At 52.8% G+C, this 24488-nt stretch overlaps 1 protein-coding gene across 5 annotated transcripts in view; it reads left to right on the forward strand.

Moving 5' to 3' along the window:
• LOC122381684 (polypeptide N-acetylgalactosaminyltransferase 5-like) overlaps nucleotides 1-24488 on the forward strand; it is a 76773-nt gene that overhangs the window by 41967 nt on the left and 10318 nt on the right. For all 5 annotated transcript variants that reach the window (XM_043366158.1, XM_043366156.1, XM_043366160.1 and 2 more), the window contains 3 exons: nucleotides 3980-4146; nucleotides 13958-14165; nucleotides 16066-16176. In XM_043366158.1, the coding sequence (XP_043222093.1) occupies nucleotides 3980-4146; nucleotides 13958-14165; nucleotides 16066-16176 (486 nt within the window). The remainder of the gene's footprint in view (nucleotides 1-3979; nucleotides 4147-13957; nucleotides 14166-16065; nucleotides 16177-24488) is intronic.

Consider the following 24488-nt stretch of genomic DNA (forward strand, 5'->3'; position numbering starts at 1 on the left):
GCTGCGTCGAGCCGTGTAAGTCGGGGAAAGTGCGGCTACTCGGGCCGTGACCGGGTGAACCGAGCCGTGAACGGATCTCCACGGCACGCTGGCCGGATGTGAGCGAGTGTCGCCGGTGGGTCAGGTCACTGGCTGGATAAGTCTGTACACGCCAGAGGTCCCACTGGTGGTATTCCGGACTAATTAGTGCCGACGAACTCCTCTGATACCGACCGCAGCCTGCCGGTTTGATGTCTGGCTGCCGGCAATTTGCATATTTATGGTTCAGACTCCCGTGGCGGATCTACCGATAAATCAGATAGCCAGAATTATTGGTGCAGATTTGAATTTAAGAAATGTAAAGAAGTTGACCCATCAGTGTCACAGGATTCGATTTGTTACTTTACGTTGGACAGATCCTCCAATACTTAAAGCTCTGTAGTCCGTCTCAGTCTCTCTGGCCGGAGGATCTCTCTCTTGAAGGCAAGTGGGCAGTGAGTGATGTACCATTTTCCCGGTGTGGGCAAAGTTATACTGCATAAGGCTTTGTAGAGCTTTCGCTTGACCGAACGTTATTGCCTTGTGTTTGAACTCGCTGCTCTTGGCTGCGCAACTTCATTAGTTTTCTGATCAGCTGTCAGTCGCCTGTACCAATATCTGAGGTCTGGACAGCTATATATACCTACTGGTGAAATCTCGGAACGTTGGCCTGTTTTGACTTGCAATTGAAGACGGATTCTCTAATCTCTCAACAATTTGCTCGAATTGCACCGCCCTTTGTTGTACATTATGCTACTCAAAACCCAGTTGGCACCCTGCAGTGTTCCCTTTCGACTTGCTAACGTCGTCAGTGGGATGCTAACCCTCAATTTGCCACGCAGTATCCCTCCACCCTCGCCATCTCCATACGACTCTCCTCCCTTGCTCGCCCGTGTTATGCTCTGCCTGTGCCGTGAGCCTCTCCCCACATCACTTACAATAATTATATCTGTGTCGCCTGTTGGTCCTACCGACTGGCAAGCACGCCTGCCGAAACAGTCTGTGCAAGCGGTGCCGGTGTCACCGCTCGGTTTCTGTTTGTATCATTGACGCGGGCAGTAACTGTCACCACAGACCTGCAATGGACCGCGACAGGGCCTGGCATGGGTCGAGCCAAGGCTATAGAACTCCGAGCATGGATGAGCGATATGCTAACTGGTCACCCAAGGGACTTGGCAAACTCAGGGTGCCCGATGCCCATATGATGAGTTGGAGCGAGTCTGGACTCCTTTCGTGATTTTTGCCGTCTGTCTGCGAAACCAGCAAGTGAGCATTATGCCATTTAATCCACTGTTTTCGAAAGACCTCAGTCACGACACCATATGCAAGAGGATGCTATGAGTTCATTGGCTTTCGGTAGACGCCGATAACCATCGCAGCTTAGACACCCGGCTTAAACCCTCGCATCATCATCATCACACCGCTTTTCGGCGCTGTTACCGTGTGACCTCACCGTTCCTCTCACCTGGTGACCTCACCTGGCTCCATTGTACCCGGGTTTAGTTGTGTGCTAGGTGCCCGTTCCGCTCACGGCTCCGGTCCGTCCCCCTTGAACCGGTCATATCAGTGGTGCCGAGCGGCGGCGAAAGTGCCGTCGACTCCAGACCGCCTCCATTGTCACGGCACCGGGAGATTCCAGACGGAGTCAAGAAGTTGGACGGCGCCGTGTGGACGCGAGTGAATAGCAGTCGGGCGCCGCCGCTGTGTGTCGACTGCAGTTGGGGAGTGTGGCCTCAGACGGCTCGTCCTGTGCTGACAGCCAGTCTGGTGGCCGGGGTGATTTCCCGGCGGCCGCGGTCGTTTTATTGCCGGCGATGTGGCGGCGGCCGCCATTGGGGCTGCTCTGCGGGGGTTTATCTGGACAGTTGACTGAGCGCCATCGGACCGCTGCCATTGACACGTCCATGACCTATTCGGTCAGAGTGGGCTGTGAACCGCGCGCTGCGAGCGGGTTTCGAGCTGAGTGGGCTCTGAATTGTGGGAAGTGTGTGTGCTCTGTGGGGTCTGAATTGTGGAAGTGGGCTGTAAGCTCTGACTTTGAGAATGGGCTCAGAGCTGCGAGTGGGCTTAGAGCTGCGGGCTGGGAGTGGGTTTTGAGTCGCTGGCTGCGAGCGCTGGCCCACGTGACCTCTCCAAATGGCTGCCGCCGAGCAGAGCGGGCCGGATGTCTCCTCAGAAGTCGCCGTCATACGGTGGCCGACTCCCAGACGTGGCCGCCGTAAAGGTCATTTCATGCTGTCTGAAGTGGTACCGTGAGGTGACTCCGACGGACGCGGAGTTCCGACGGTCAATGCGGAGAAAGTGTGCGTGCGGTGCCGGCAGTCCGACCGTGCCGCCTCCTTTCTTCTTTGTTGACCCTGTGCAGAAAGCGTCCAGGAGCAGTGCCCACCAGCCCGTGGGCCGGATACTCTGCTATCATTGTCAACCTGGGAGGAGCTCAGTGACGAGTAATGCGAGAGCGTCGCTAAAGTGACTTGGTTTTTCTTTCTATGCTGGAACACCGTGAAATGTCGATTCATGTTCCAGGAGAAGGAGTTAGAGAGAAAAGAAGTTCTACTACGCCCTGGTCTGTTTCGCTCCATATACGATCAAAGCAGTGTCATGCCGACCAGCAACGTCACTTATCAAATTTCCTTTCACCTCGCTCATCACTGTACTTGATACGGATAATATATTCTCGGAGTCAGTTTGTCGCCCAGGCGTGTTTAATTCAATTGTCCAATCTGAACTAGACCTTTCGGGAGGGCCGTTTGTCGCCACGTTTCAGCGGAGTTCACAGCTCGTGACCAGCTCGATGGCTGCTCTGGCCCACAGCTGTGACTCGGGTTGGCGAGATAAAGGCCATTCGATGAATTCGATTACGGCCCATCGCCGCACGAATTCCCAGTCGAGCGAACGCCCGCGGCTCCGATCGCGAAACTTTTCTCCTGAGGAAATGAGAGGGGCGTGCTTCAGATGGTCTAGCGTAGAAGTTAGAACAGACTAGACGAACAGCCAAGCTTTGTCTGTAAACTGGCTGATGCAGCCATGAACTCTCGGTGGTTGTTAGGCTGGCTGAGGGTCTGAGGTCCGCTGAAGTCTGTGTCTCCAACTATACCGTCTGCCCCACCTGTGCCACTCCCAGCGGCGGGCCGGACCGGCGTCGGTGCCACCTGCGGGTTCGCACCGTCCTGATTGTGGCCGCCGTCACAAATCTGGCCGTGGGCCGTCCCACAGACGTCCTTATCCAAGGAACAAGTCACCGAGAGACGGTGAACAAGACGGAATCAAATGCTTTGGGATGCGAAGTTATGATGAGTTGATTTTGATTTAGTGCAGTAGCGGTGGAACACCCTCAATTAAGGGGGGGGGGGCACTGCCGACTTTTGGTCCCATTATTTCCATGCAACACCCATAGGGCTAATGTTAAAATGCCAAAATCAAAGGGGGGCACGGTGCCCCGGTGCCCTCCCCGTTCCGCCACCTATGATTTAGTGGCACGCTGGGTATCTGCGCAGTTAGTTGCGAGCTGGTACCTACTGACTACTTTCCCCTGAAGATCAGGAAGCGAGTGTCATCGTCCCTACCGTCCTGACCGGTTGAGCCTGTTGTCATTTTTGCATACGGTGTGTGGAACTATTGGGTGCAGCCTCATTTTCCCAGGAATTGTGTATATTTTATGCACGGGCGATATGATTGAACGCTTCTTTGTGTTAAGCTGAAGTTCGTTGACCTTTCTGTGGAACTGTCTTGAGAAGACTGCTTTCTTGCGCTGAGAAAATGTATATCTTTTTTTCTGCATGGTATGATACGCGAAGCTCGAAGTATCATAAACTCAATCATTATGAATTAGACTACAGTTGAATCGGCAAAATAATCTGAATAGCCTAGTCTGTGGCTTATCATTTCTTAGAGACAAGAGGTTGCCGCTGTTGGTGAAATCGGGCATTGTGTCGCTGACCAATATCTCTGTCTCGTCCAGGTGCGTGTCGAAGAAGTACCCGCCGCTGCTGCCAACGGCCTCGATCGTCATCGTGTTCCACAACGAGGCGTGGACGACACTGCTGCGCACCATCTGGTCCATCATCAACCGGTCGCCGCGTGCCCTCGTCAAGGAGATTATCCTGGTCGACGACGCCAGCGAGCGGGGTAAGTTCTTAGCCGGAGAGGTAAAATTGTATGAGTGCGGTAGGAACCGAGATGGGTGGGTAGCATTGCACGAGGGCGGTACACCAGGGTCGGTTAAGTCGTACCTGATCTTAGTAGTACTGCTGAGGGCCAATACTGGACGAGAAGATGTTGGGGCTTTATGACTTCATCAGGGTGTCGCAAGAGGAGTTACTGGGTTGGCAAGGATTATAGCACTGAACTCTAAAACTCTAATGAAAATCGAGTCGTTTTCCGAAGGGAATTTCATCAGCAACGCTCCGCTGCGCGACGCTTTCCGGCCGTTCATTATGTAGCGCGCTTAAACTTATGGGTTGAACGTTTAAGCTAATTCTTAATTATGTTAATCCCATCAACCGAGAGATAAAACAGAACTGCCGCAGTCTAAATTTAATCACTGAGTGAGTGGTGCCATATTTATCAGGGACCGCTTTCATGATTGGTAGACCTTCATCAGTATATTCAGTTAGCTAGGAAATTGGCTCAGTGCTGCCAAGTTGGGCGATTGAAATCGCTATCCCCGGGACCAATTCATCAACGCCAACTTCGGAAAAGTCTACAAACGTTGATCATCTTGTGCGATGCTCACAACTTTGACAAGTGATCTTACCCGTCCCAGTTACGGAAGCGGCCGCGCACTTCTCATTGCTAAGCGCTCCTGTGAGCGCGCCGGCCAATATGAGTGAGTGGTATTTGTGTGGGGCCGGCCACGACTGAATACGGATTGTTCATTATGGGAGGGGCCTGCCAGCACGGCTTCCGTGGACTGACGCAGTGTAGGAGACGGATGGGATGAGTGGGGCAGTTGGGCACGGAGGATTGGGGTGGGGAATAATTGGGCATGGGAACAATGGAACGAGGATGAGTGAGACAGAGGGAGTCGGGCATTGGGGCACAAGTAGTGAGCTGCAGGGAATAATAGGTAGTGAGTATGGAGGTGGGATGGGGTACGGGGACAGGGTGAGTGAACTGAAGGAAATTGAGCACTAGCACGAGGCTGAGATTGAATGAGGTCCTGGACTGCGAGAGGACTGTTTTGACTCAGGACAGACTCCGTTGATGTCCTATACAGGCTCCGGTGTGTGGTGCGTAGGCGGAGTTCCCATTTTCTCCAATGTGGTGCGCTTTGTGCACTGCGGCTCCTATCTAGTCTGGCGTGCACGGAGTGCGGAGACCCTATTGCCACCGAGTGTGATCTGTGGGGAGCTCTCGCCTCCTCCGCTGTGCTGACGGACCCCATCTGCGGCCATTGATTCGCCGCGGCAGATGAGACGGGCCGTTATGGAGTGTGACGGGCCGCGCCGGCTGGCCAGCTGACACTGATTGGATGGCACCGGCGCCGGCCGGCGGGCAGCTCTGTGACAGCCCGTCAGGGCGCAGGACGGTGTGTGGCTGACGGCGCACAGCAGCGGCCCCCCGGGCGGTGGCAGCGCGCGGCCGGTGGCTGTCTCCGTCCGGGGAGGATGATATCCGCCCTGGGGGTCCATCCGCGGGGCTCTCTGCCCTAGGCGGTGTGGGTATCATGGGGAGGAAGGGCTTTCTGACCTGCGCCTCACGAGCTAACGAGGCACACCTGATCAATGCTCACAGCACGTGAAGAAAATCACAGCAGAAAATGAAAGTAGTTTTAATCAGCCAAGTCAGTGACGTTGTGTCTGGATAAATCTAATTTCAAAACGCATTGACACGTCCATTTTAATGGGACACTTCCTCGTATTCCTATTTTTATTTACACTTCTTTCTTTTTCTTCTTTGCTCCGCGTGTCGCGTTTCGTGTAGCGTCACAAATGCTCCTGCAGTGCCGCTTCATTTGACCCCCTACATCTGGCCGAACTCTGCTCTATGACCGATAGCTGCGTCGGGCCGGTCTAAATCAGACCCGTATTACGACCATCGACAGGCGTACTACAGCGTAATGCCGCGTAATGCCGCGGGCCGCGGTAGCTGTGTGTGCGGTGTGACGGTAATGTAATAACGCCGCCGCACCGCCGCTATCGGGTACCGCCTGAGGCTGGTCTCTGAGGACTGTGTGCTGTCTGAGTCCGCCTGTGAGCCCTGGGGACTGTGTGCGGACTGATCCCACCTGTTGGTCGGATAACTATTTTGTGACGGAGTCCACCTGTCAGTCTGAGAGCTGTGTGATGCCTGCCTGGCCCGTCAGTCCCCTACGGGGGACCGGATGCTGGGATGCGCAATTGCGATCAGTCTTGTCTTGTCTTGTCTTGTTCGTTGATTGTACTTTTCAGTCTCTTAACCCTATTCCTGGCGGGCTCCGCCGGGACAAGAAACTGGCGGGGGGGGGGGCGATTCGGCCCCCCCCTGAGATCTCGAGAACGAAGCAAGATAGCGACAAGCGGTAAACGGCATCGGATACGCACGGCCAAGATCTACAATTTTTACTAAGGTCATTTTCAGGTCAGGTCAAAGATGACGTCACAGGGGTCGAAAAAGTCAAAATGGCGGCACTAGATATGGAGAGAGTTTTTCTCGAATAACTTTCGAATTAGTCAAGATAGGAACAAACTAAGGGCATCATCGTGATCCTCTCGTCAATCCGCATCGAATGATATATATGTTGACCTCGAAAGGTCAAGGTCAAAGGTTGACCTCAGGTCACGTGACCTCGAGGTCATCATGTATATCATTCGATGCGTCTTGACGAGCTGAACACAATGAGACCATCCACGCGTCTGTATCTGGTTCCTGTACGGAGTTATTGGCCAAAAACCTTTGGTGACCTTTGATGACGTCACATGACCTCACAGCTGCCCAACAGCAAAACAGACCTCAAGGTAGTGAAGGTTGATCGTATATGAAGTCATGTATGGTATATGGGGCCATTCCGACCCGTTTTAGCGGTAAAAACAGGGAGTTGATTTTTCCCCCATTGACTTATAATGGGGAGGTCGCGAAATTGACCTGACCTTAGGTCACCGATATCAAAATTCCGAGATATACTAATTGCACATACTGGTACCCTAACTAAACCCTGAAGAGAAGAAATTGATCGGTCAAAAACTCTAGCTCTGGCGTGATTGCAAACTTTTCTGAGGTAGGGTCACCAAACCGCCTCTGGTGACCTGACCTGAGGTCAGATCAACTCAAAATTTTCAGACATGTTGCGTAGAAGCCTTTTAGGAAAAGTCAGAAAATTTGAGCTTCCTAGCTCAACGCGTTTGGGAGAAATAACCAAAAAACCTCAGGGGGGGCTCCTGAGGCCCCCCCCCGCCAGGAATAGGGTTAAAGGTAGTGTGCCAGCTTTCTTGGACCGTATGGAGTTAATGGCCCAGATAAGGAGAACCTGATTTTTAGAACTTATCCATACCTTCAAAACTCATGGAAACGTCTTAAATTCTTCAAATTTTGAGTACCCCAGTGCGAAATTCGCCCCGACGGGTTGTCGGTCGTACCCCAACCACATTTCACACCACTATGAACAATAAATGCACACACTGAAATCGCTATTACCGATATGCTCATCCAATCAAGTTTCGATAAACCCGTTCATCATCAGCTCCTGCGGTTTCGAACACGCCTGTTAGGTGGTGCGGTAGACCACGCCCAAAGCCAGGGCCCCGGTAACGTGAGGTAGCCGAATCAGGGCAGCGTGCGCTGACCCAAGCCGGAGCCGCGCGTCCTCCCGGTGTCATGTGATAGCCCGGGGCTGCCCGCGGGGATGCGGTAGACCGCGCCCAAAGCTGCGGCCCCGGCTTGGGTCAGCGCACGCTGCCCCGACTCGGCTACCTCACGTTACCGGGGCCCTGGCTTTGGGCGCGGCTTCTGCTCATACTTTGTGGTGCGGTGGTGGTGCGTCGGGCTGCGCGCTCTGACTTCGGCCAAGAAAAATGCGTCAGCTGATCATTGTCATTTCTGCCACTTGCGTGTGGTGAAATGGGGTCATAACTTATAAGACGGCTTTTTCATATCAATTATTTTACATAAAATCATATTTCAAACCATAAATAATGTTCGACAGCCAAATAAAAGAAACAATACCAATACGGGCTTACAGTTTAAGGCTCGACATTGTGTTGTCTACGATTAGACAGCTGATAACTCATTCCCGTACGTCGTATGGTCGTAACACTATAATGACCTTTGCTTATTGTCACAAGTGCGCCGCATTCGCGATTGTTGCCCGACGCCTGTTTGCAGGTGAGCCCACTACAGTTGTTATACATATCTAAAAACCGATAAACTTTTAGGCGAAAAAGGCACTATTCCAGGCCCATTTTTGATTTTTTTTTTGCGATATTAGGTAAAAACAGAAGCTTCTTATCCTAGGAAAAATAAAATGGGAAATCTTTCAAAGGTGGCACACTACCTTTAATGTTCGATACACACTATGGCAATTGGCAACTTAGCGGCACCCGGCTAAAAGTCGTTGGGCGAAGGCAGACAGATGCCGGAGAGAGCGAGGGTTCCAGGAGCAGGAACTGTCACCAGTGGGCGATCGGCCTTTACTCAGCCAACGGAGTGTTTATATCACGGAGGTGTCAGGCATGAGCCCAAATGATATTCTTTCGAATCCCCTGCTTCAAGTTGAGAAGAGCACGAAAGTTACGAGCCGCCTTTATTTTCACGGTCGTAATCGCCACTTACTCGCCACTACTTTCGTATCCCGCATTAGATGCTGCTAGCTGTGAACATTCTTTGTCGCCAACTCGTGGTTATTCGGGCCATCGATAGCGAACCTCCATTCTTCAACCAAGGTTTGTCCGGGGGCAGGCTGGGGCCAATAAATTTCCTATGATTCCAGATATAGCACGTTGGATGCAGCATTCTGAAGCCATAGCAGGACACCAGAGCTTTGTGAACCGGGTCCTAAAGTTGATTTATGTGAGGGGACCAGTAATATTTTCTTAATGACGGGAATATCGCATAAATTGAAGGAGGAAGATGAAGGTGATTGCTTAGCGGCATTTTTACATTTTTCAGATTCATGGTGCTGTCTTGCCATGCTTCTAATGTCTTGAATAATTACTTTTTCTCTACATTTCTTTGGTGTTCTGCTCCCAGGAGGAATGGTTTCAGCGTCAGTTCGGTGTCTGTAGCTCAGCCCGGTCAGTGTCAGCCCGGTGTCGACACGGTGTTGGCCCGGTGTCGTCCTAGTGTCTCTAGCTCAGTCCGGTGTCCGATCGACCGGCGGTGATGTGTCGGCCGCCGATCGACCCGCTCCGGCCGATCCCGGCGACGAATTCCCACCGAGGCGAACCGAGTGGGGCCGATTCGGCAGCCGGCGGCGCGGCGGTGACGCGCGGCTGAGCCAGATTGCGTCCCAGGTGGATCGCTCTCCAAATCGACACATCGTGATTCGTTTCTCAGTTGGTGAATTCCTGCTCCAAAGCGATAGCGTCCCTGCGGGGTGAATCCCTATTGCCTGTCAACATCATCAGTACGGTCGTCGTCGCCAGCTGTTAGATGAGGTTTGGCTGTTCTTGGCATGTCTTTTTGTGTATTATTCAGTGCTTTTAGAGTTTTCTCAGCAGTCAGAACTATTGGGAAACAAGTTGTGCTGGCTCCGTCATATGGTGACGGCTATGGAAGGAGTTTGAAAGAAACCCAGGTGCTGCATAAAACTTCAGATTGCCCTTCCGCTCCCGAATATTGCAAAACATCTGAAATTTTCACTACATTTTCCTTATTTTTTTTTACTCAAAAATGTATATGCATTGATAATGGAAAAAATGCATAAATATTCGTTTTAATGCATCAAAGTCATCTTGCTTCATTGACTTCAGACTGTGATCTCAAGATCTTACAGTTGATCGTATCCTTTCGACATTGCGGTTACGATACAGTTATGCCGACGCTGCAAAAGTCAAAAGCTCGAAAGCTTTACATAGAGAGGCATACTAGTTAGTATCACCACATTCCCTTTTGGTGATTGTCATTTCTTTGTTCAGAGTCGAAAGCTAAAAGGATCTAGCCCATACCTACCTCGCTATTTTCATGTATGTCTTGTCCAGCACAGACGGTTTCCAGCGAATATCCTCAAAGTAACAGGGCACGTAACGGACGCCCACTTTCCTCAGAATAGGACCGCGATGCTTGGAATCTTGTATAAAAGCTGCAATGACTCGCTACTGAAATTGCCCGCCGGTTGTCCAGTTCCAGGCGAGCTGCACTATATGTAGGCACACCGCGGAGTCAAGGAGTGCAGGGGGCAGACGTTGGCATTCTTGAACGTTTATTTGAGGGTGCAGGTGGCACTAAGGAGGGTCATTTTGACTTGTTTAGCGAGACTGGTATTGATGTAGCGGCGTCGTGTGAAATATGCAACACAGCCAGCTGGGACACAGGAGCGAGCGACACGAAACTGGAATAACGAAACCCTGCTATCGCAAATTGACGTCTGAATACTTTCAGCTACCGCGATGCATTTTCTGTCTATATGTGTTTTTTATCCATCATGGGCCGTTCAAAGCTGATGATAAATGACCAGGAAGAGACCTAACTCTTGCTTCGGATGCCCATAACAGTATCTGCTTGCTCTGAAATCTCGCGGGCGGGTGCTCCAGTAAATTAATGGAGTTATCACGATTCAGTTGTAACAAAACATGCATATGAATTCAGAATGAACTTCGAATAACGTTTGCAGCGATGTGCGCTAAAAGCATTATGTGATGCGTACTGCCATTAAATTAATGAGCTTGAGTAGAAGATTCAGCACGACTCATCTATGCATCAACGCGTGAGGTTGGTTAACGTTTGCGGACGAATGTTAAAAGCCAGCATACTGCCACACAGACAAATTTGAATAATACTATTGTGTGTAAACGTTGGCCGTTTTCACCCTCTCTTTTTCCTAAAACCCATCTGAATACCCTCACTTAGTGCGGCCGTTTGGCGGTATTCGTTATCGTTTTCTGTGGTCAGGTTTTTGTTCGGTCGTTTTTCGTTCGGACAGGTGGGACCGCCGGCCGGCCGAGCGGCGGAGTGGGCCGTTTGCCTCCGACCCAGGTCACTGACCTGGCGTCCGGGAACACTCGGCAGCTGCGCTCGTAGCCCCGTCACGGCCAGCGACGGAATGGGACGCCCGGGACGGTGGCCAGCCTGCTTGGGAGTAGAGATGTTCTCGACTTTTGGAATCTCGGATATTTATTCAACCTCATTAATTCAGATGCTAAATTCGCATAGCGTTTTTTCATTTTTACTGCCATGGTAATTAATATAACACTTGTTTATATCCCCCGTATATCCTCATCCTATCTTGTGTGTTCCAAAGTTCCTATTTCCATTTCTTTCCTTTTCCACACCCTCTGCCGCCTTTCCACTCCACCTCTCCCGTCTGAATATGAACGGAACTCCGCCGTCGCCCTCGCTGCCCGTCTCGGCGGCGGAGGTGGAAGTTGGCCGGCCACGTCGCCGCCCCGGTATGTCCAGTGACCTTGTGTGGCCGGCTCGTGGGAAGGACACCGTTCGGCGACAGTTAATGATGGGACCGACCCGGTAGCTGTATGGTGGTGTGACCTTGCCCGAGTCCAATGAGTGCCGTGACCTCATGGAGGCTCCTGGAAGGGTGCTGCGATTCCAAGTGCTGGGGAATGTGGATACCGCTGGGTGACGTTCTGGTTCTAATATCGCTGATCTGTTGTTGTTGGGCTTGTGTTTCGTTTATGAATGATGTGTCGCTGTGTAGTTGTTATTCTACCATCGTTTCAAGCGATGCTACTTCTTGTTCAATTCGAAAATGATTTGAAAATTGTCACCGCACTTTAAAAGTTAGTCACATATATGTGTTGTCCGCCCTCCGCGGCTGGTCTTTCGGGACCTTTTGTGGGCACATCACGTGCGGGCTGGGTGTAAACTCAATTTGTTCCTGTCCAGATTCCACCGATTGACGACACTCCCCACAAAACTAATGCTGTTCAACTCGCCCCTTTTGCTGAATTGAACTGAAGCACAGGACTGAAGAACCCTTTCACCGGTCTACGCATCGCGGCTGTCCTGTATATGTCCGCCTTTCCAATCAGCATGTCTTTGTGTGTCGCCGGGTGGTCGTCCCCGTGGGACCGCAGTCCGGCCCAGTGCGCAGTGGCTACCCGAGTAATCTCGGCCTGGCCCTCCACGGGGCCGCCTCTATACTGTGATTGGCCGTCCCGACCCGGTGTCGGTGTCCGGCCGGCTCAATGCGCTCATTTGCCGGGCGCCGCTCCCGTCAACAGTTCCAGCAATGGTATCTCCTCCCCGCGGGACGGCATCATAATAAACACTCCGCCCCCGGCGTCCGCTGGGGCCCTCCTTTCACCCGCCTCTGAGAGAGGCTGTGTCATATGATGAGCCACTCGGCCGGCTACTTGGGTCGACACTGAGACGCTGGGTCACAGTGCAGCTGACACAGTATATCCCGGGATACTGAGACACAACAGCATAGCTGACTCGGTATATCCTTGGTCGACACTCACCCACTATATCCCTTGTCGACACTGGGCCGCTGGGTCAGTCACATTGACCCACTGGGTCAGTGTAACTGGCCGGTGTATGTAGCCGCTGCGAGTTCGTGTATGCTGACCGCTGCAGCGAATCCGTAGGCTGCGTCGGGTAAATGGTCCGGAAAACAGGCCGTTTGTAATGTATTGGAGAGCACGTTCAAAGGTATTATTACCCGCTGGAATGCCCTGCCTTCATTGTTTGCTGGGGTCGTGGGTACGAGCTAACCCAGGTCCGGGTGGGGAGTGCCGTGCGCCCCGCCCAGCGGCGTCCGGTCCGACCACCGAGAACGTCTCGCCGTGCTCTGTGGGTCGGTGGAATTGGTGGGTGCGGGCAGATGTCTGCAGTAGTTAAGGATAATTCACTTCTAGAGACCTGTTTGTGGGTCAGACCTGGTCGAGCATGGCTAGATAACGTGATACGCTCCCTCTTTTTGCAGCTAACTAAACAACCACCGATGATAGCAATCCGATTCGTGGAAAGTGCATGAATGGATGATGTAACTACATAAGACAACATCCTCCTGGCCAGATAGGGCCTCCGAGGCCGGTGGGACGGCGCCGGTCGCCTTGTCGCCCGGTCGCCCGGTCGCCGGTTGCCGGTCGCCGGTCGTTTGGTGTGTTTTTCAGCGTCCCTTCTCGGCAATCAATAGTGGGCGGGTGTCTAGAAGGCGCCGCCGCCGCGGGGCTGGTCATTGTGCAACTGGCCGCGGCGGGCCGAGCTTTGACGACAGGTAGGGTAGTTGCGGGCCTCTTCTAGACGAACAGTGGAGCCGTTGTGGGCCGAGGACCGAGCCTTGCCGAACGGTGGGGGCCGCCGCGGCGACGCTGTCGGGTCCTGTCCGGTCACCACCAGCGCTGGCGGCACGGGATGGCGGTGAGCGGTGGCTGATATCGACTGGCAGACACGACCGATGACAATGGATCGCCGATTGTCTGCTTTCGACTGCCAGCCGCGCCGGCGGCGGGCTCGGAACACTGCCTGCCGGCAGTAGGTGGTCAATGTGTGGGGACCACGGCCGCTGGCCGCCGATACTGCTGCCACCGGCTGGTGGTCACGAGTAGCCACAACACCGGCTGGCGACCTTGGAAGATCTCACGTTCGTGGTCTCCTTGGCGTACCACTCCGCCCACGCTATCCACGACCGCCCATGATATCCACAACTATACTTACCGTATTGCCTCCGCTGCCGCTCACCGCGCACGTCTGTTATTTAACGTCCGTCATGGCCCATGGGACCGCAAGCCGCCCTCCGCTGGCCCTCCCAGTGTTATTTACTAAACCAACCAGCGCCCATCGCTCTCCATTGAGCCTCCCTGCGCCCATCACTGACCCTCACTTTGTCCTCTCTGTGTTACAGACTTCTTGGGCGCCCAGCTGGAGAACTACGTCTCCCGGCTACCTGTACCTGTGGAGGTCCTTCGCACAGGCACCCGCTCTGGCCTCATCCGCGCCCGACTACTGGGGGCCAAACAGGCCCGAGGTCAGGTCATCACCTTCCTGGACGCCCACTGCGAGTGTACAGAGGGCTGGCTAGAGGCTATGCTGGCCCGCATCGCTGAGAACAGGTGAACACGCGCCGCCAGGGTCGGAGGGGAAGGGTGGGGGGGGGGGGGGGCGAAGGACAGTGCAGGTGTGATCTATAGCCGCAGGGTGTGTGTGTGTGTTGCGGGGGAGGGGAGGTGGAGACAGGTGTGTTGAATAAGAAGGCAGGTGTTAGCTCTGAACCCCCGCTGCGTTAACTGACATGGGCCCGGGCTGATAACTCAGGACAGGTGCCAATGTCCGCCACTACTAGTAGATGTTTTAGCCAGCACTGTTTGTTGTTGTGACCCCAGTGTTGTATCCCAGTTTATTGTCCCGTGACTTGGGATTGGGCCGCGTCATAGCGAGGCCCGATTCTCTGTACTGCACTGAGCCGTCATCCGGACATTGACATATTGCCATCACAGCACAGCAGTACAGAGCTAACAATGACATCTCACACACTATGACTGAGTGACCTTGGGATGAGTGCAGCCGTCCCGGTAGTGGGAGCGACTCATCCCTCCCGTGTTAGTGTGTGTGTGTGTGTGGGGGGGGGGGGGGGGAGGAAGTATCCGCTGGGTGATGGGTACACCTTCCCGGATGCGTGTTAAGGTAACGGATCCTCGCCAGATACGTAGTCGCGTGGTGCTAATCACCATACATGTGATGCGGGTAATATCATGCCGTGCTGCGTTTAGCGGTATAATTGGAAGCCAACCGTAACTAGCACCTGCTCAAAGACTCGAGCGTCTGCTTACTAAACATGGCTGTTCGTTAAATACCGTTTTGCTGAGAGGAGGATGTGGCATGGATGACAACTGTCTTCACAAATTAATTGTGTTGGTCTAGCTTTTTGTTTACATCTCAAACGATCACGGTCTCTTGTGGGTTTCTCACGATTACAACGGATTAGATGCCCTATCCCATTGTCGTGCTATGGTCTATGAGCCGTTATGCACGCCCCATTGTATGGGCAGTGGGCACGGTCCACATGTCTCCCCTTTTTGGCCTTGGTGTTGTCCGCGTGTCCCCACTGTTACTCTCACGGTTCCCACGTGCCAAATTCCGGCTTTGTGACCTTGAATGGGTAGATGCTACCGGTGACTGACGCGTCAATATTGAAAATGTGGCGATGTGTTGCACTGTCGCACCATTCGATCAGTACCGGTTATTGCATTGTATCAGTGACCAATCAACATCAGCGCACTGCACCGCTGCTTGGTCAATGACGATGGACACAGGGTTCAGTCGTGCCCGAGGCCTATTCCACACCCGGCAGCAGCATGTCATCACACATGGTGACGTAACAGGCCTCTGGTCTCCAGTCTGTCGAGCCGGTTGACCGGTTTAACACACTGAGTTGCCGGCGTCCCAGCCGTCCTAGCTGACAGAGTGTCTATCGTCTCTCACTAGATTTCCCTTCCCCTGCTCAGTGCGCTTCCACGCTGCAAATTTAACTTCCTGGCATCTTAACATTGCAGGAGCTCATCCTTGACCTTCGCCACGAACCATTGTGCCTCTGTACTGCGGCTCACCGGTCCGCTACCCATCCCGCCCCACCCAGCCCGACGCGCCGCCCCACCTGTCCAGGCCGGAAGGGGACGCTCACCACCCTGACTCGGATCACGGGCTTCCAGGCACACCCTCTATTTCCGCCTACCAATGTCCCCCGTAATGAGGCCCATTGGGCGGTCACTTTGTCCGCATGCGTCGTACTACGTAATTTGGAGCTGAGCGGTGGTTAGTCACGGTGCGTAATTGCTGGGTGTTTTGGTGATGCGTGTTTTTGTGTGGAGTTGGACTCACTACTGGTGCCTGATATGCCATGCCCATATCCGTGTAGGTTTCAGGTGTATATGGGAAACCTGACCTCTCTGTTTGTTAGCTCTCTGCCATAGAGCTGCTCTACCGGTGCTGACTGGAGTACTGCGCTGTTGCCAGGAAAACGGTGGTGTGCCCCATCATCGACGTCATCTCGGACAGCACCTTCGAGTACGTCACTGCGTCGGACATGACGTGGGGCGGCTTCAACTGGAAGCTCAACTTCAGATGGTGAGTCGCCCGCTGTGGTCAGTTCACACCAGTAGCGAACTGGACTACTGAACGGTCTCGTCCATAAACACAGATAATGCTTATGTCAGCGTCTAGTGGTGTCTGGCGACGTCCCTTCCTGTCTGCTCCGCCAGTATTTGTGAATGATCTAGTTACAAGCCACTACTGGGTGGCAATCGCTATCGACGGACCGCTTCCGCTGTTTTCTGATTTCCCGCGTTCGCTTTCCTCGGCGGTACCCTCTGTCCTTCCTTTCTGTCCTTCCTTTCTGTCCGCCCGTCCGTCCGCCCGACCGTCTGTCTGTCAGTCCGTCCGTCCGTCCGTCCGTCCGTCCGTCCGTCCGTCCGTCCGTCCGTCCGTCCGTCCGTCCGTCCGTCCGTCCGTCCGTCCGTCCGTCCGTCCGTCCGTCCGTCCGTCCGTCCGTCCGTCCGTCCGTCCGTCCGTCCGTCCGTCCGTCCGTCCGTCCGTCCGTCCGTCCGTCCGTCCGTCCGTCCGTCCGTCCGTCCGTCCGTCCGTCCGTCCGTCCGTCCGCCCGCCCGCCCGCCCGCCCGCCCGCCCGTCCGTCCGTCCGTCCGTCCGCCCGTCCGCTCACCCACCGATGACTCACGGGTACTATCCGTACGACAATCACCTACTGCCGACCGCAGATGCGGCCGTGAAAAGCGCTCTAACGGCGCTCCGACCGTATTCCGTGAGTCGCACTCGGTCGTTGTCGGCTCTCGTCCGCCGCAGTAGGTGCAGTCGAGCGGATACGATGGCTTGTCACGAGGCGATGGTGACAGTCACGGGACGCTGGATTACTGTTGTGCTGGTCTGGGCTTTCCGGGGTCTGATGGTCTCTGCTATTAAGAGCTTGGAGATGATGAGACCGTCTGAGCTACTTCTGTTTCTCATTAACTTGGCGATCCTATGAAGCGCGTCCTGACCAAGTGGGACTTCTTGAAGATCAAGGAGACGATTGGATCGACTGATTGGAACTCGCTGAGAAAAATTATTGGTCCTAACTCCTAGTTTCATTCTGAACATTTCATTTTCAGTCCGCGGTCGATTCAGCCTTGCCTGTTCAGTACTGAAACCGTTACGATCACTGACAGCTTTGATGTCTCATCAAACGAAGCCTCGCTTTTTCAAGTAAATGGTAAGTACTTCTAACTGTGGCTAAAAAAATGAAGCGTATCTTCCTGTGCTTTCACAAAGCAAACCAACGTGGTGGTGTATATTCACCTGATATAACTCACATTCTTCTCACATCCATCTCCGTTTCTCTTGTCTGAGCACACGCCAGCTCTCCCTCAGGCGCGTTATTATTCTCTGCGGTACAATTCTGACAGCGCCGGGCTTATCAGGCGCCGCGCGGCGCTGCAGCGGGCGTGTGAAATGTATGGCGCACGAGCAGGGCCGCCTTGCTGGAGAGCTGATAATTTGTCGGTGTGGGGCGGCCGGTACACAGCCGCCGGCGGCCGGCCGTCTTACCGTCGCTCTGTATTCTTCAGAGTGGCCGTCATTGATCGGTGGCCGGCGTCGGCCGGGGCAGTCCGTCTTCAGGGATGTGAGGGGCGTCAGTCCACATCACTGATGTAAGGAGCGTCCGTTATAGGCATAGGATTGTAAGTGGCGTCAGCTTGCCACCAGGGAGATAAGGGTTGTCATTTCGGGGCCTGGAGAGTATGCATCGCAATGTCGCCTCGGTGGATGCGTGACAAATGTGATGACAAACAAACGTGACAAATTAGGTGCCATGTTCAGTTCACTCAGTTCCCTGTCACCATCTACAGCGCTCGACCTATGATCACGTAACAATGCTGGACAGCAGAGGGGACTGCGGCACAGCGGAGAGAGCGGAGGGAGGGGAGTTGACCGTCCAGGAGGAGACGGAAATGGAGAGAGACATGTCCATCAGGAGCCGCCGCGGACGGAAGACGGTAGTAAACCGTCTGGACGGCCTGTCTACGACCGGAGCGAATGACACCGAGACGGACACCGCCAGCTCACCTGTGTAATGGGCCGGACGACGGACAGCTTCTGTTCAAGAATTTAGAACCCGCTGTGGTGCCCGGTCCCGGTATTAAAAGGATGTAGCCGCGGCGGCAATAAAAACATGTTTTCCTGCAGCGAACGTGGCCTTGGAGAATCGCCGTGTCACGCTAGTCTTGTGAGTAGGGACCGGTGGCTCGTGGTTGCTAGTTTCGCTGCCCATGCTCTCACAATGTCCAGGAAGACGCCGCCGTCTGAATTATTCCAGGGAGTGAAATGGGTGAACGTTTGGCTAAATTGCTGCTCTTAAACATTCGCTGTTGAGAGAATTTCTCCTCCTTAGCCTCTGTCGACATTCACTAAGCACTGCCCTGTTCACTTCATGGCCATCCATGAACAGCGAGAGAGCTGAACGATGCGATCCTTGCTTGGAACGTTCGACATTCCCCAAAGCCTGAATGTCAAAGATTTCCTCAACGCAGTATCATTTTATCATCGATAACGTGTTTGACGACGACAATGCATTCTCCGTTGAAATACTGGGGCGATCGGGTCATTTCTCTGTAACAGCTACTCCCACGTTTTTAGCTAGGCACAACTCCATTTCGTCACCACGGCTCAACACTCAGCCGTACCAGCAAGACGGCCTGGTTGCTATGGCAACTGGCCGTCTGCGGCCGCGGCTGCCCTTCACCGTAAGGTCATGACCCGACCGCCCGGGGCACCAGTAGATCCTGTACCCAGCGGGGTGTCTCCTCTCTCCTTCCGTAAGGAGGGGAGGGGAGGGGGACGATGGTACCCAAACGGGCCATATGAACCCACCGCTGGGTCTTTGACCTTTGGGTGACCTTTGTATCAATTAGTCGGATAGAACGGCTAATGTCAGTGCCGGGAGCAGAAATGGAGGCTATCTCATTAGCGATTGGTAGGACCTGGAGCGACGTGTCTGTCAGCTGTGTTGACGGGGAATACTTCACCTGGTCGGAGTGATATTGGACGCTGTGCTTCTGCCGCGGGGCCCCAATGACAGTTCAGAGATGGGTGACACTCCACCAGCGAGCTGGGACGAAAAATATGGGGACAGGATGTGATTGAAGTAGGTATCTTTCCAATGGAAAGTACCACGAACGGTGACGCGCTGTTGTATCCATTGCCTTTCAATTTTGGTGTCGCATCACTGGTGGTGATGCTCGAGTGATAGAAGCGGGAGGAGAGAGATAGAGAGTGAGTGAGAGAGAGAGAGAGAGAGAGAGAGAGAGAGAGAGAGAGAGAGAGAGAGAGAGAGAGAGAGAGAGAGAGAGAGAGGCGCCCGCTTACCTTTCCGGGCCTGGCGCGATCCTGGGCGAATCCGTTCAATCAAGTGGGGGATTGGGCGTCCACTGAGGCGTAGAACGGGCGGCGGGGACGGTTCATTCGGTCTCCGGTCAGTAACAGTCGCTGCCGGGTGATGGATGCCGTGTGCGCGTGTGTATGTGTTGACACTCTGGGAAGAATCGGTATGGTACTCTCTTTGTGTATACGCGTCGTATCCGCAATGCATTACCTCTGTTCGCTTGGATAAACCCAATGAGTGCTATACAAGGAGTTTCCATCCAACTAAAGATCCATGGAAGGTACACCGGAATCGGATCTATAAACGTCTCATCCCAATATTGTTGATTATTGTTCATGCGTCACCGCCCAAATCCGCCTGGCGCGTCTGATGCTCCATAATGTGTATGCGCGCGTGTGCTGTGTGCTGTGTGGCGTGTGTCGCTCGGTGTCAGCTAATGGAGCTCCGCTGTTGCCGCCCGTCCCGCGCCTCTGTTCTGTCACATCGTTGTGCCGCGGATGCATCACCGGCTTACACGCCCCCTCCATATCGGGGACGGAGATATATCCGAGCCCGCCGCCGTGGCCGTCATTGCCCGCCCCGCCCCGCCCCGCCCTCCTGCTGTCCCCATTGACCGGCCTCGGGTCGGCTCTGACGTCATACGGCCGTGTGGCGCACGTCGTCATGACATCGGCCGGCGCTGTCTGGCCCTCTGTCCCTCTGTCCCAGTCCTCTGTCCTCGGTCAGCTTCTACTGCCGTCCTCTGTCCAGCGCCATCGTCCTCAGTCCTCTAGTTATATACTCTGATGAGTGATGGCTGACCGTTCTCTAGTCTCTACCCATGCCTATTGTCCACTACCATCATCCGCTCTCTCCCGCTTTCTAACCACTGTGGGTCGCTGCTGATCTCTGTCGCTGACCTCTGCTGTAGCTCTCTGTCGATAACATTTCGATGGGATGCTGGACTCGATATCGGGCGTGAGGGTAGATCACGAACTGTAGCTGCAAAGTTACAGCGAAGATCGTCACGATCTTATCCTCACCGGAGCGGTTCGTGATCCGGATTTAGAAATGTCGTGATGTAGATTCATTTACTTTCGTGAGCCAGGTCCGCCAATGTTCGTGAACCAGATACACCGGGGGCTGTTCATGAGTGAAAGAATGCTCGTCTGGGGGGTTCACTGATCATCCTATTTTGGGTTTTTGGTTTGGTCTTGCTGGGGTATCTTCGTTGTAGTTCAATTGTCTTTCATTTTTTTTTTATCGCTGTCCGCATGCTTCAGTTGTAAACGTATTGCTTACCTATACCCATGATGAACGTGACGTGTTGAAATGAGCATTGCGGACATTGCTGAGTGCTCAATTTATTCGTGCTCAAAGCTAATCCGTGACTCATTAATAACTACTGCCTAATTATTCAAACATACCCACTGAAATTGCTGAATTGGAGGTCATACGCAGTGTCAGCGCAAGAATGGCGGCCAATTTTTGGAGCCACTTGAAAGCAAAGACAAGAATGGCAGTGCACATACTTCTTTTAATTTTGTTTTTGATGCCCCCAGCTCGTTTGTTAGGGCAAATTTATGTTATCGTGAATAGCACTTTGCTGCATAGGATATGCGACTGATTATACTGTATGTCGCTTCAATAATACTGCCGGCATTGACCGCAGGGTCTAGACGCCATGTCATGGGTCAGTCGCGTGGCCGAGTAACGTGTTTCGCCAACTTATTAAAACAGGTAATCTATGAGCGTTGCAACTATCAATTACCCTGGGGACTAACAACACAGCATGGTCATTGGCCATTGTCATGAATACCTAAGTGTTATTGGTGGTCCTAACTCCTAATGTAATAAATAGCCCCTATGTCATCCCTGGCTCTGAGGGAAATTTATGAAATACATAATGCTTATCTTTTTTTGACGCATGAAAATTGTTCTTATATAAGAAATTAAGAAAGTGGCATGCCTGTTAGCTAACTTGCCTACCAGTTGAAAAATGATTTGCATATTTTTTTTTGCATATTAACTCCTGCTGAAAAGAGCCAAGCAATGTGGAAGTACGGTGGTAGCTATACAGATAATTCACATTCTTAATTAGGCATTTTACTTATTAATGAAACGCTTGAACTGTGCTTGAACACAAACTTGGTCCAATAACTTGGTCCTTCAACGAATTGGTCCAATAAGGGCAAACTTCGTCGGTACAAGCTTTTCATTGTTTTGTATTTTGGAATGCGTTCTGTGCCTCCTATACTTGCACTGCTCACATTGTGTCTCGAATCAAGCTGATTGATTTTAATTGCTGTTCGGAAATTATTACTGCATGTGTTGTTTTACATTTCGGTGCAACTAACGGCGCTGTACCTTCGGCTGTGCAGGGTCTGTGGCGCAGACATCACTCGATTTACCAGACCAGCCGTTGCCAGGGTCGGGTGGGATGCCTATTGCAAAATATCACTTCGACTATCCTGAAAATGGGATGGGAGACGCAGCAGCGATCCTCGGGGTAGCACTCGACGGATCGACGTGGCACTGCTGGCGTTCAATACACGCGTGCTGCCGCCGGAGCGAGTAATCCTCCCTCACTACATCACGTTGGTGCTGTCTATTGATGTGTTATTGAGCTATCAAATAACCCAAAGTGAATCGCGCCAGTAATGAATTTAAAATAGTGAAACATTGAATTTTTACAGCTACCGCTCCCGTTAATGGCATTTCCATTTTGCGTTTTATTTTTGAATGACTTGATTACATGTCAAATAAATTTTCTGCTGACGGTCCAGATCGAAGCCCTTCATCTGTCTGAACCTCAGGGTTGAGGGAAAAGCCAAGCTTACCGAAGTTTTTGTTAATGAAATTGAATAAATGTGTCCGTCGTTTCAAATTAAAAATGGGTACTTAGGTACTCTGCTATTGCGTCAGCTGATGATGTAACTTAATTAGTATCGTCAACCGTCACCCTAAACCGATTAAGCCATCAACTTTGAAACATTTTGCTCAGAGAAATGTGGGAAGAGGTTAAGTCACCTCCGAGCGACTAGGCTCAAATGACTGCATAATACCCCGCTCCAGTTGGGTGGCAGGGTATAGACACGATTCTTGCTACTAAATTAGGATTCATCATTCGTCTAAGCCAGTGGTCGGCAGGTCATTCGGGGTCGTGCCCCCTTTTTGGGCGCCAGGCAGGGCCATTACCCCCACCTACCAGACCCCATTGCTGACACAACCAAGTTTACTGAAATTCCATACCGCCCTGGAACTCTGGGTATTTGTGCATTTCCAATGCATCAAATTTAAAACATGACACTTCCTCCACAAAACATTTAATGCCTATATCCCAGTAGCGGCGGAACACCTTCAATTAAGGGGGAGGGGGGAGCACTGCCGACTTTTGGTCCCATTCTTTCCATGCAACGCCCATAGGACTAATGTTAAAATGCAAAAATCGAAGGGTGCACGGTGCCCCGGTGCCCTCCCCGTTCCGCCGCCTATGCTATATCCCATTTAACCCTTGTACGTATAGGGGCGGCGGGTGGTTTTTCGTTAAAAGTTCACGTAAAAGGCATTGGATCACGACCAAATTGTACCCTCGAGCCCATCATTTTTTTTTTTTTCACCAGCCCGGAAAATATCATGACCTGAGACCAGTTTTACCAACAGAAAAATAACCGCCTGCCGGAATTTTTGCCTCAAGACCGCTTCACATACGCGATGGGCTCGTAAGCGGATAGGGCTTTACTGTTTACGTTCCATATGTGAAACGATCTTTAGGCAAAAATTCCGGCAGGCGGCTATTTTTCTGTTGGTAAAACTGTCCTCTGGACCCATAATGACCGTTGGCTTATGAGCTTTTTCTGGAGATCATCTTGAGCCATAAAATCTCACTTCAAGAAGTTATAGCGGGTCCCGATTTTCTCGACACTTATCATTGCCGTCTTGAATGAGACGGAATGACCAAGGACCTTAGAAATGGGCAGCAGCGGCTTCCTATGGTCACGGGTAGCACGCTCGTCTTTTTTATGCACAGCTCCATATCAGAGTCCGAGAGGCCGCGGGGGTCCGATCGACTCCTCCCCCTTACGTTAGCGGCTGTTGAAACGCCAACAGACGGGCGACGGTTAAAAGTTGCAGCTGCTTTTGAACGACTGTACGGAGGGGTGAGATGGTGAGGCGAGCAGGTACGTGAAAATTGGTATCTAATCAATGTGTGCTGTGCCTTTGGCCTGGGCTAATCTTTGAACCCTGGGATGCAACAGTCACGATGGCTCCATCACTGGAGCTACAAACTCTAAAAAGATAGGCTTTCTCAGAATCCCTCATTACCCCCACCGAAAGGGCTCCATTACCCCCAAAGGGGGCATGCCCCACCATTTGCCGACCCCTGGTCTAAGCGCCACTCTCTGCGTCACCATTGACCACGGCATTGCGTCCGCCAGTGGTTCAATCAATTAAAGCTCTGGCCACCATCCTCTGACCTTATCAAGCAATGGAGGGCTTAATGTCTCACCCGGACTCCTTCCCCGAAACTCGGCCGGACCTCCCGCGGCGGAGTATTTCAATCGGGCGACGTGGTGGCGACTTACTCTGCGCTCCTCTCACGCCAGACGCCACAGGACCGCCCACGGAGTGGTCACCGGTTCGTTACGGTCGGTGTCTATCAGACCGTGAAGAGCCTCGCACGGGCGCGCGCCACGCTGGGAGGGGAGTTGTCCTGGCGTGATTCCGCTACCGGGGAGGGCCAGTGATTGGTCTCCACCCGTGTGCGGTGTTGGGGCGACAAGTATCCACCCTCTACCAGGGGTTATAGTGTCTGTCTCTGTCCATCGAAGGAGCTTTATGACATGTAGTTGCCTGCCTCTGCCCATGTGATGAAAACCCATAACGCTGTTCGGGTGGTAGTGAAGGCCTTGGCGATCGACCTCGCCGTTCGATGCTGATGGTTATTGACGGATTCATTGACACATGCTACCGTCCAGCGACGCATGAAGAATAGGTACGGCGTGGTATTGATTGGCACTATTGA

This window comes from Amphibalanus amphitrite, unplaced genomic scaffold (genome assembly GCF_019059575.1).
Source record: "Amphibalanus amphitrite isolate SeventyFive unplaced genomic scaffold, NRLGWU_Aamphi_draft 000125F_arrow, whole genome shotgun sequence".
In the NCBI taxonomy this organism is placed as follows: domain Eukaryota; kingdom Metazoa; phylum Arthropoda; class Thecostraca; order Balanomorpha; family Balanidae; genus Amphibalanus; species Amphibalanus amphitrite.